Raw genomic sequence first — 13069 nt, 5'->3', positions numbered from 1 at the left:
TTAAATGACCTGCCAAACCCACCTAGGTAGTAAATGGCAGAGCTGATTTTTGAGCCTATGTCATCTAGCTGCTGCTTCAGTGCTATTTTCACTACATCACACTACTAAGAAGATGCTGGGGTTTTACGAGTTATCTGGCTGGATTTAATAACTGAAAGGAACCTTACCTTGTTCTTTAGGGTACGAATGATGAGCTGCTGAATACTGTATGAAGAGAACTATGTAAATGTTTGTGACATGGTGTCAGTGATTAGTGTATGTGTTTTCAGGAAGAATTGAATGTCCATATAGTGGGGCAGGAAAATCTCAGCACTTGTCTTCCTATCTATTAGTATCTCTTTTAGGAAGACTCTCAGGAATACATAACACACATATAGTAAAATGCACAAGTGTTAAATGTGCCGAATGATCAGTTTTTAAAATTGAAGACACCTGTTTAGTCAGTACCCAGCATCCTGGAAGTTACTCCTTGTGATCCCTTTTAGTTATAATCCCCTTTAGAGTAACCAATATCCTGTTATCTATTAGGTTGGTGCACAAGTAATTACAGTTTTTGCCATTAATTTTAATAGCAAAAACAGCAATTACTTGTGCACCAACCTAATAACATATAGATTAAATTTTGCCTACGTTTGAACTTTATTTAAATAGAATAATAAGGTACTAGCAGTTCTGCTATAATGCTTGTTTCGAAAATGCAAATTTCCATTATGATTGATGCATTAGAGAACAATTCCAGCATAACACAATTTAGTGTTTGCTTATATGCAGTTTTGTCCTCAAGAAATTCTAAGTGAATGCAGGAAACTTCACTCAGCGAAACCGAGCCCAGTAGGGACACACAGCATGCACACATGCGTACCTCATATATCTACCAGCCACCTGGGTTGATTGTGTTATGAGACACACCCATCCACATCTAGCGTTACACATTCCATCCAATCGTAGGCAATGCTGTTTCTGCCACGTCACAATAACTTGCAAGCTGCAACCCTTCTTATACCCTCTTCCACAAGCAAACTTCAGGTCTTCTTCAACATAAAATGCTATTTATTCTAGTATGTATGCAGTTCTTAACAATTTTACATGTGTAAAACTGTGCTTCCATTTTTATTAGATTTCTGTATTTTTTTAAATTTGTCACTGCCAAAGTTTTGAATGTTTTGTTCCTAACCCTGTCTTTCTCATAAGCCCTATGATTTTAGTTGCATACGTCTGCATATTGTGTTACTTTTGAGGAACACATCCATCACATTAAAGCAGAAGGAACTGTATTTCTCTTTTGTGTCTGGCTCCTTTTGAGATTATGTTTGAGAGATTTATCATTGTTATGTGTAGCAATAGTTCATTCATTTTCATTGCTGTACAGTATTTTGTTGTGTGAACATACCACAATTCATATATCTATTCAACTGATGATGGACTTGTAAATTGTTTTTAGACTGAGACTGTTAAAAACCTTGTACATATTTCTGTTGAGTATGTACTCAGGAAATTGCCGGGTCTTATAATATGTGTATGTTCAGCTTCAGTAGAAGTGACCAGTTTTCCAATGGGGTTGCACCAATTTATTGTCTCACAAGAGTGCATGAGGAACCTAGTGGCCTCAAATCCTTTCCAAAACTTGTAACTGTCTTTTTAATTTTAGCTATTCTGATGGGTGTGTTTGGCATCTCATCATGATTTTAATTTGCATTTCCTTGATAACTAAAGTTTAAGTATCTTTGCAATGTTTATTAGCCACTTGTATACTCTTTTCTGTGAAATGTCTTTAGAAGTCTTATGGCCATTTAAAAATAATTGAGTTGATTGGCTTTTTCTTCTTGATTTATAGGCATATATTCTGGGTAAGAATTTTTTGTTGGTTTTATATGTTGTAAATATGTTCTCCCACTGTGTGGCTTCCATTTTTTACTCTTTTAATGATGTTTTCTGAGGGACAAGGTTTTTACTTTTCAAGTCCTATTTATCAGTGAGTTCCTTCATTGTTAGTACTTTCTATGTTCTGGTTAGGAAATACTTGCTTACCCCAAGCTCATGAAGATATTACTCTGTATTATCTTCTGTTAGTAGAAGCTTTACTTTTTTACTTTCCCTATTTACATCTACAATATGTTTAGTATTAATTTTGTGTATAATGTGAGATAGGGATCAATTTTTTTTGGTCTATTTGGATATTTAATTGATCCAGCAACATTCATTGAAAAGACCATTGTATCCCCCACAGATGTGTACTACAGCCTTTGTCATAAATCAAATGTCCATGGTCTGTTTGCCTCTTGCTGGGCCAATACTGTACTATCTTAAATCTTGTTGCTGTGAATGTAATTCCTTAATCTTCATTCTTCAAAATTGTCTTGGATACACTTAATTTTTTACTTCGAAACATCTTGTCAGTTTCTACCAAAAAATTTAACTTGTTTGGCTTTAGATTGGAATTACATTGAATGTGTATATAAGTTTGTTGAGAATTGACATCTCTAAAATATTGGTACATCCCTTGATTTATTTAGGCAACAAATATAAAACTCATAGTCAGTGTTAGTCTTTGATTAATCACAAATGAAATGATTATTTATATAGATGGGGAAGTAGCTTATGTATTCCAGAATGTTCTGGAACATACCATGCATCCAGAGGGTGAATCACTCCTTCATCTTTTGTAAGGCATCATGGTAATCCTGTCAGTTGAAGTTGGAGATGCAGAGATAGAGATCGTGATTTAGCACTGGTCAATGAATCTTTTGCAGATTTTGTGTGAACAACCTGGCTGCAGAGAGTGGCATTCACGTTGTCTTTCAGTAGCTTCTTTTTTTTTTTTTTTTTTTTTAACCACCAGACAACTTTGTTGGAAGAGAAGAAGGAACATCTTATTCAATTTAATGGACAGAATTTAAATACAAAAGAGCTAATTGCAGAAGCATCTGGAAACATTACACAGATGAGCCAGTGGTGTTTAGAGGTGGTGGAAAATGATATATTCATATGCCAAGAATTAAGATGTGATATTTTTGAAATTTTTATTTTATGGAGAAATTTTTTTTTCTGTTTTAAGATCTGTAGCTGAAAAGATGGATATTTTGAAGAATTATTTAGAAATTTGGAGGTCCTCTGGCCCATCTCTCTCCCAAAGCAGCACACTGATTCCAGTATACTTTGCAGAAGCCATAGAATTGTAAGACAGTTAGATCCAAAAAGATGTTGGAGGAGAGACTCTGGCCTAACCCTCCCATTTTGGAAAAGACACTGAGGTCTAGAGAGGTAACATTACTTGTATACAACCAGGACTAGAGGCCAAGTCTCCTGACTCTCAGACCAATGCTCATTTCAAGAGTTCAGCATTTCTCAAAGTATTCTCAAAGTAAAATCCAAAGAAATAGTAATCATTTTGGGAGAGTGAAGTGCTTCATCTAAGAAGTAGTAGTCTTGGGCTGGACGCTGTGGCTCATGCCTGTAATCCCAGCACTTTGGGAGGCCAACGCAAGCGGATCACCTGAGGTCAGGAGCTCGAGACCAGCCTGGCCAACATGGTGAAATCCCATCTCTACTAAAAATACAAAAATTAGCTAGGCGTGGTGGTGGGTGCCCGTAATCTCAGCTACTTGGGAGGCTGAGGCAGGATAATTGCTTGAACGTGGGAGGCAGAGTTTGTGGTAAGCTGAGATCACGCCACTGCACTCCAGCCTGGGTGACAAAGCAAGACTCCGTCTCAAAAAAAAAAAGGTAATAGTAGTCTTGGGAGAGTGGAGTGCTCAATCTAAAAGGGGATCCTTGGCAAAATTAGTTTGGGAACTTTTGCATAGCATGTCTTCTTTTGGAAATTTATGGTATACATTGGCACTTTTGCCATATAGTAACGAGAGTTATTTAATTTTAATTCAGTCATTTCTAAACATTTAACCATGGGCCACTTTTTGCATAGAACAACTTGTTATAAGACCTGGGGCACTCCGGGAAACCTGCAGTAGATGATGTGGGTCTGCCTGACAGCCTTTGTCACTGGTAAGGGCTCTCCTTGTAACTTCCACTTACTGCGCATGGCCATGTCCTGTGGAGTGGTCGTTTGGAGGTAGGGTTTCTGTCACATTTACTAATTGCACTGGCCTGGGCCTTTGCTTATTTTCATATATTTAGTCCTCACAAAATTTTCTAGAAAGGTGGTTAGTATAATCTCTGCTTTATAAATGAGGAAACAAAGAATCCAAGAGGTTACACAACTTGTTCAAGGCCACCCAGCCTAGTGGATGGGACATGCTTGCTGTCACACCTAGCTGCCTCCCTACCAGATACTACCTTTATTATTATGGAGACACCACCATTTGTCACTGTACTTTTTAGGAAATCCACTTTATTTAGGTATACATATTTTTTTTTCTTTTATTATTATTATTATTATTATTATTATACTTTAGGTTTTATGGTACATGTGCGCAATGTGCAGGTAAGTTACATATATATACATGTGCCATGCTGGTGCGCTGCACCCACCAACTCGTCATCTAGCATTAGGTATATCTCCCAATGCTATCCCTTCCCCCTCCCCCCACCCCACAACAGTCCCTGAAGTGTGATGTTCCCCTTCCTGTGTCCATGTGTTCTCATTGTTCAATTCCCACCTATGAGTGAGAATATGCGGTGTTTGGTTTTTTGTTCTTGCGATAGTTTACTGAGAATGATGATTTCCAATTTCATCCGTGTCCCTACAAAGGACATGAACTCATCATTTTTTAGACAGAGTCTCGCTCTGTCACCCAGGCTGAAGTTCAGTGGCGTGATCTCAGCTCACTGCAAGCTCTGCCTCCCGGGTTCACACCATTCTCCCGCCTCAGCCTCCCGAGTAGCTGGGACTACAGGCACCCACCACCACACCCGGCTAATTTTTTGTATTTTTTAGTAAAGATGGGGTTTCACCACGTTAGCCAGGAAGGTATAATTTTTATACAATAAAATGCAGTCCCTTTATCGCAAGTACTGGATAGTATTCAACACATTTTGACAAGTTGATATACCTGTGCAGTTGCTGCCACCATCAAACTATGAAACAATTAACGTGGTTAGGTTTGCACTGCAAGGTGTATGCTTTCTTTCTCAGTTCTGTCCTCAAAGCTTTTGCTGTGTTGCTGTGGGTCTGCTTTGTGCCATTCAAGGTTTAGTCTGGTACTCAGTCGTGCTTGAAATGTTAGTTCAGTTGCCCAGGCCTTCCTGATACCAGTTTGGGTCCCTCCTGTGCAGCTGAGGCCTGCATCTGAGACCTGTGGGGGTTCATGCACTGGAAACCCCTTACCCAGCTCACTCTCTTTCAGGGTTCCCTTTTTTTGATCTCTCTCCAGCCCACAGGGCCCCCTTTTTTTGATCACTTTGGCCAGAAAGATCAGATTTCCATCAGGGGTTTAGCCTCCCTGTTGCTGCTTCACCCTGCAGTTCTGCAACTGGGACCTGCCCTCCCAGCTCAGCTGAGAGATAGAAGAGGAAAAAGATAATGGGAAACTCACCCCTAGGCTTCAGCAAGTTTTGAGTCCTCCAAAATCTGCTGACTGCATTTGCTTTTTTGAGTACTCTGGTAGTTACTTTGTATACTTTGCATGGAGTTTTTCGTGTAAGTAGTGGGAGATCATAGTGGAACCAGAAGTCTCTATTTACTTTTAAATGTGTTTGATTTTTGTTACAAGAGACTTCTAAGCAGCTGGACTTTAAGGCCTATTTTTAAAAACTCCTGAGAATAAAAGGGACTATGCATATTATTATACTAAAGCAAAAAAAAAAAAAAAATATTTACAAACTCCTAGCCTGAGTCTCTTGCGCTGGCAGGATAAGTTCCTGTTTTCTAATCTCCAAAGGAACAAATGAATGTTCTCACCACTGTGTGCTCTATTCTAATCCTTTTAGGCCTAATGAAGAGGCTGTGGATATATCCCTGAGCCCTAGGATTAAAAGTCAAGACAAAAGCCCATGAGACAAGAAGACACTGAATCCTATTTCTTGCTTTTTTGAAAATTACAATATCTCTTGGAAAGAAAAACTGTGTTTCTTTTGCCAGTATTTTTTATCACACTAAGGAAAATTTGAAAATAACAGAAATGGAAGAAAATAACCTATAATCCCTTAACCCAGAAATAATCACTGCTAACATTTTCTCTTTGCTTACAGATCTTGCAGAAATACATCTTTATGTTCTGTTTACAATTTTACTACAGTATTAACCATAGTGTATAAAAATGATTATGAACTGAAACTCTAGATATTTTATATAAAAATCTTCTCATTGTATATTTAAAATAATTCTGAGAATTAATGGCTAGTTGGCAATAAATGAAGATCCGTAATTTGTTCATTATTTTAAAATAAAAAACATTAGCATCCCCAGCTATTCAATTTTGAGTAAAATTATTCACTCAAATCTTTAAAGAAAAAAGAGATGCAAGTAATGGATGATTTCTTCCCACTGTATTAGCCTCCTTGAACTGCTGTGGCAAAGATCACAAACTAGAGAGTTTAGGTAACAAATTTATTCTCTCCCAGTTCTGGAGGCTTGAAGTCCATAATCCAAGCGTCAGAAGCGCATTCTGTCTTCGAGACTCGGTAGAATCCTGCCTTGACTCTCCCTTGCTCTTTTCATGTTCCTTAGATTGTAGCTACATCACTCCTGTCTGTCTGCTGTCTGTCTTTTCTCTTCTGATGAAGACACCAGTCTTAATTAGGTTTAGGGCCTATCTTCATTGAATGTGACCTCATTTAACTTCATTACATCTGCAAAGATCCCACTTCCAAATCATTACATTCTGAGGTACTAAGAGTGATGACTTATACATACCTTTTGGGGGACACAATTCAACCCATAAGACCTACGGTTTGGTCCTTTTCCCCATTCCACTGGGGCCATTTTTCCTCCAGCCAGGATGCCTATCTCTCCACTGTAACCAGCAGAGCTGCCTCAGACAGAAATGTCATGTGGCACATTAGGGGGAGTTGCCTTATGCGGTACCCTGGCCGCCATCCTCCCTGCTTCCCACCGCCCCCAGCCCTGTAAACCTGTCCACTCCTTTTCTACCCCCACCCCCTATCCTGATATCTCTGGCAAGGAGTTAGAACCTTACCAGAGCTGAGGGCATCTTTCTGGTTTTCACAAGAACAAAAAGCCGAGGGTAAATGTGAAACTATGTGGAGGAAACAGATTTCTCTTCTTAAATTTCCAGATTCAGAAACAATTATTGAACATCTGTTATGTCTGGGCACTGGGCCAGTTTCCTTTAATTTGTGTAAAATCATTTACTTAAAATGCTATACAACTTTTATTGCTGAGGAGACAGTTTTAGGTAGGTCAAGTCACATAGTAGGTACATTTCAGAGTGGGGTTTTAAATCTGCAATGGCAGCCTGAAGGTAGAAAAATTGTAGTAAAGAGTCTGGCTCCGTTTTTGGTGCTTAACTACTGACAGCTTTCAAGCCCCACCCCTCCGTTTTCTTGTGTCCCGCCTCTGGGTAAGCCTGTAAGAAAACAGACCTGGCCCTTTTCTGGGTGCTGGCAGAAAGTTCAAACCAAGCAAACCCAACCACTGGTCTGACCCTCACCACAGTTAAAACCAAAGCCACTTGCCCTTCCCTTTGTTTAAGCTGGTTTGGAATGGCTTGCATCTCCACTATCTCCAGAAAGCCACATTATGTGAGTAATAAACTTTTCAGACACTCCTGATGCAGTATGATGTAATCAGTCTCAATGTCTGAGCCAATTTTGCATGGAGAATCTGTGGAACATCCACAGATAAAAGTAAGGAAATTGAGTGCTGCGGCCTAGTATTAACATATAGCCAGCATACATTCAGCTGACGGAGACTTGAAGCCATGCATTTATTGTTGAGGTCCTTTCTCCCCAGCAGTGTACTTGGTGAGGACGGTGATGGAGACAAGGTTCTTTCCATCTTTGCAGTATTTGTTTCTTCTCTTCTGCTGTTGCACAGCTCTGAGTTCTTTACTCATTGGTGGAGGTCTTAAATTTTTTCCTCCGTATCCAATCTGCTTATTCAGTGCTATTTGGTTATTATCCCAAGACCCTAAATTTATATACACTTACTGTTAAAGCCTCACAAGCTGATTGATTATGCACAACGTGCATTCTCCAGAACATGCATTTTCCAGCAGTTATTGTTTTCCCCCAGGTGAAGATTTATTTGTCCTATAGAGAAATGAGTGGCTGTATGTATGCACGTGTGTTACTACATAACATAGGATTAATTTGAAAATTGCATGGAGGTCTGAATGTGCATTATGCAAAATGCAAAACCTGGTTGTATTATGAGCATTTGAGTTAACATGCCTGCATACAGAAATGTTCAGGGAATTTGTGGTTCAGTTCAAGTGACACCAGGATTGAGCCTCTTAAAAACAGACCATTCCCAGAATAATGATTATATAATTTATTCAGAGTCAGACATCTAGTACTGCTGAATTTTGTGTTAAATAACCCAATTGGTGTATATGAAAACAGCTTCCAGTAATTCAAATCCTTGGAATCAGCCCAACTGTATAATCTTGGCCTCAGCAAATACTTAAAGAGGGTAGAGGGGATATTTAGCATACATTTGGCTATATATTCAACTCTGGTAAGTAATAGAGGGGAATTATTCTCAGATACATGGCTGTCTTCAGATGGGGTTTGGAATCTCATTCTGGCTCCCCTCTGATCACTCATCACACCCAGGATCCCCTTTTACTTTCTTTGTCTAAGTGAGCTAGGAGTAGAGACTCATTTTCATGAGTTCTCTAAGCATGGCTTAGAAATTGGCATGGCTTCACAAAATAAGCCGTGGCTTCACGTTGGCTCCTAAAGAGTAAGCTGGAGAGGCCTGAGTGGGTCAGACCAAGGTAACCCTGGCACAATGCTGGTCACACACAATACAGCAGTGATTGGTAGCATTGGGACCTAACATCACCATGACTGAGACAGACCTATATGACCCTCAGATAGCGGAGTAATGCAGTATTGCTCCCAGTGTGAGGATGGGCTGCCTGGAGCCATGACATTGTTCACACTGTGTCTCCCTAAAGGTTTTATGTCATCTCTGGCAGGAGCCACATGGAGATCAGAGTCAAGAATGACCTTGACCTGTCCTATGTGTTGTCAACTCTCATGTCCCACTTATGGGTAATGGGAAAGCAGAATGTTGGAGTGTTGGGTTTGGGGATCCATGTCAGCATGACAGAAATCATGCTACCGACAGAGCCAACAATGCTGAAGGGGTCATAGGTTTATAGGGCAGCAGCTTCTTTGGAGGTTGAAAACAATAAAACCACAAGGCGTTTATGCAAGGAGAGTATCTTCAGGGTTTGTGTCTCCATACCTGCATAGGCTACTCGTATCATTTAGCATCAGAAATGTGCTTGTTCAGTGACAAGTGTTAGGCTTCAGAACGCTTTTTGGATTTATAGTTGTGAGATGTCAAAGAAAATTCTTGTCAGAGTTTTTCTCCTACCTCCCCAGTAGAAAGGGGAAGAAACCTGTTCATCTTGCCTATATGGCATGATGCTGAGGACTGGGATATTGAACACGACTCTGAAACAGCTCAAGTTTGCAGCTTGAGATTTGGGTTTTTTATTATTTTCCATTCTTGAATCCTGTTGAATAAATATAGAATCAGATGGCTCCTATTCTCATAATGGTTTTGTGAGTAGGGATTGATAATCCTGGTTTTAAAGATGAGAAAACAAGAGGCTCAGAGAAGTTGGTTTACAGAGCTAACAAGTGATGGAGCTCAGGACTCCTGAGTCCAAGAACAGGGCTCTTTTCTGTGGCTGGGAGTTCTGACTCTTAAAACTAGCCCCAACTATGGAGGGTAGGACATCTTACTCCTTTCTTCTTTGTGTTTCTGAATCCTAGAGAGTATGCTGAAATAGAATTTTCAAAAATTCATTTGTAAAGGTCACCCATAAAAAGGGTTGAACTATAGGTGCATTCTTGGGAACATAGTCTGATTATTTTTTCTTTTTGTTAAAAGAGCAAACATAATACAAGGGCCTTTTGTTTGCAGCTTTGGAATTTAGCCAATTATAAATACATTTAAGGGGATTCGGATCCAACTCAAGGTCTTAATCAGAGCATTTGGAAGCTCTTGGATAGAAGGTATATTTAATCTCTTTCTAGGTCAGCTGGATATCCCTGCATAGCTATTAGTTTAGACAAGACAAGCTTTGGAGCCCTTCTTTGCTTATAATGTGTTGTGGGGGTAACGTTTGGGAGTGAGCTAGAGGCACATGGGCCTGATGCAGGCCTATAATTTATGAATTTATTTGCTTCATGGCATACTTCTTCCTTAGTTTGTCCATGAGGGGCAAATATAATTTTTAACATATTCTCATATTATAAATTTAGTGATGGAAAGAGAAGACTCATCAGCTATATGAAATTTCACTGATTAAATATATTGGAAAGCTGTAGATAATTGCCAGGAGCCACACAATCTCATCCCTAGTGGGAGAGAGGAACCAGCTCAGAATGGAGCCTGGAGTAATTGTGACTCTGATCACAGGAGAAAGAGAACACTTGATAAGAATTCCTTTAGTTGAATCTCCATAAAGGCTGAAACCCCCAAAGTTCTAGGTCTTTCTTCTGTGCATGGCAAATGCCCCTACTCATCTCTCCAGACTCAGCAGAATTATTGTCTCTCCACAGGGGCACTGATCAGCCTCTGGTCTACAATTCGGAGTTAGATGATGTATCTGTCAAGATCCAGTCTGGCAAACAGAGACTATACTAGGTATTTAAGCAGCAGGGATTTAATATAGGGAATTACACAAGTATTAGAAAGCTGAAAGAGCAAAAAGGGACACTGAGGCATCCCAGATATAAGTAACTGTAGAAAGCATTTACTGTCCCTAGGGTTGGGAAACACAAGGGAAGAAGTGCATCACTGGAATCTAAGATCTCAGAGAAGAGGCCCCTGGCAGCTGTGCTTGGGCCTCTGAAGGGTACCCTGTGACTTATGATTGAACCTCAGAGGGGGGGACTGCACAGCCAGCTCTCAGACCCCAAGGGAGGTGAGTGCTGCTGAGGTTGAGAGTGTCAGTAGAAGCTGGAGGCTGGACCCACTGCTGCCTTCTAGTGCTGGAGGGACATTGACAAGAACTGGAAACAGGAAGTTAGTTCAGTTGTCCTCTTCTCCTGCTACACTGCAATAGGAATTGCTCAGAATTGAGATGCAAAACAAGCATAGTCATAGGGCCTAGACCATCCCAGAGAGGATCATGGAAAACCTGGGCATCCAAGTAAGTAAAGCAGCCCTGGTGGCCTCTAGGCCAGGGCTTGGTTGTCAGTAAGGGCAACCCAGGAAAGGGGCTAATGGAGCTGGAGGTGGAGGGCCCACAGGAGCCCTGAGTCCTGACCTTGAGAGGCCCAGAAATGGCGTGGCTGAGGCTAATACAGCATCCATCCTGACTGACTCTGAACTGAAGGAAAGCCTAGCTGTCAAGAGCTGGAGGAAGTAATTGGAATAGATGCTGGATATACATCAGCCACTCAATCATGACATTTCCAAGAGAGAAGTCTCAATGAGAAAAGCCTTGCCCACCCCAAGTAGTATTAAATGGGTGGGTGGATGGGATGGATAGATGGAATAGAGGGGATTGGAAGAGAGGGAGCAGAGAGTAGAGACAGGAATAAAGGAAGGACAGAAAGAAGGAATGGAGGAATCAAAACAAATTCTTATCTCTAGCTCTCCAGCTGAAGGGTCTTAAGAGTGAAAATAGAAGTAGCATACAGCCTTTCCTGTAGATGGTGGCTCACTATGAACCCCTTGCAGAGATTATGATGCCAGTAGTAAGGAAGTTGGTTTTGATTTCCTCGCTTAATAAAGATTCAGAAACAGTGAAATTTGAGCTGCTACAGAGGGCAGAACCCGGGGCCCACTGTGTTCTTTGAGCACAGAGCCCAGCGTGTGAGCACCTGGAGACATCAAGGTACCCGGCCATTGTAAACTGCTCCCAGCCAAGCAGGCAGTCCCAGGCCTGGCCCTGCCTATGGAGGCTCCCCTGCAACTCAGTGCCCTTGCCTGTGCCCTCCAAGGGGGCTGCAGAACACCCTTCAGGCTGGTGCAGTATTAACAGCCTCACTCCTGTAGATCTATAAGAAAAAGGCACCAGCCTGTTAGAAGAATGGGGAAAGGGTGCAGAGAGTTCTCAGAAAAAGGAAATGCAAATGTCTCTGAAGCAGATGAGAAGACACTCAACCTCACTCTGCAAAAGAGAAATGCAAATTGAAAGTAGGACAAGGTACTACACCAGGTTGGCATAGATCAAAAAGTTTCACCTCATAGATTCCTGTAGAAGTATAAAGTGCCAGCTCCCCTAGAGAGAGCAGTTTGGCAGTATCTCTCAAAAGTGACCCGGCAGTTCCACTTCTAGGGCTTTGACATCCAGACATAATTTCACACATGTGAAATGAAATATACAAGGACATCCATTGTAATAGCAAAAGATTGGAATGGACATAAATGTCCACTGGAGGCCACCAGGTGAATCACTTATGGCATATCCATTCCGCAGAATTCTTCTAAGCCGTTAGAAAGATCAAAACAGCCTTATACATACATACATGGGACAATTCCCAAGATATAGAACCTTAAAAAATAGGAAGGAACAGTGTGTGTAGTACTTAGGTTCAAAAACAATACATATTTTAGAATGAAAAGTCAACTACCAGCTGGGTGCAGTGGCTCCCAGCACTTTGGGAGGCTGAGGTCGGCAGATAGCTTGAGCCCAGGAGTTTGAGACCAGCCTTGGCAACATGATGAAACCCTTTCTCTAAAAAAATATACAAAAATTATCTGGGTGTGATGGCGCATCCCTGTGGTCCCAGCTACTTGGGGGAGTGGTGTGCTGAGGTGGGAGAATTGCTTGATCCTAAGAAGTTGAGGCTGTAGTGAGCTGAGATCGCACCACTGCACTCCAGCCTGGGTGACAGAGCGAGACCCTGTCTCAAAAAAAAAAAAAAAAAAGTTATACCATTTAATGTGTATGTTTCTGTGTACATACAATATTTGTGGGAGGATAAACAAGGAAATGGGAGCAGGAGATTCCTACAG

The 13069-nt window shown here is 40.9% G+C and overlaps 1 protein-coding gene across 8 annotated transcripts in view; it reads left to right on the top strand.

Moving 5' to 3' along the window:
* Nucleotides 1-13069, top strand: part of HHAT (hedgehog acyltransferase) — a 354093-nt gene that overhangs the window by 316754 nt on the left and 24270 nt on the right. The window contains exon 10 of one of the 8 annotated variants that reach the window (XM_054521201.2): nucleotides 5887-6363. The exons of the other annotated variants lie outside the window; for them this stretch is intronic. Coding sequence (XP_054377176.1) covers nucleotides 5887-5918 — 32 coding nt within the window. The 3' untranslated portion in view covers nucleotides 5919-6363. Of the gene's footprint in view, nucleotides 1-5886; nucleotides 6364-13069 lie in introns of those variants that run through there. 8 annotated transcript variants of the gene reach the window in all.

This window comes from Pongo abelii, chromosome 1 (assembly GCF_028885655.2).
Source record: "Pongo abelii isolate AG06213 chromosome 1, NHGRI_mPonAbe1-v2.0_pri, whole genome shotgun sequence".
In the NCBI taxonomy this organism is placed as follows: Eukaryota; Metazoa; Chordata; class Mammalia; order Primates; family Hominidae; genus Pongo; species Pongo abelii.
The sequence above is the reverse complement of the archived record's forward strand: the minus strand, read 5'-3'. Positions and strand labels throughout refer to the sequence as shown.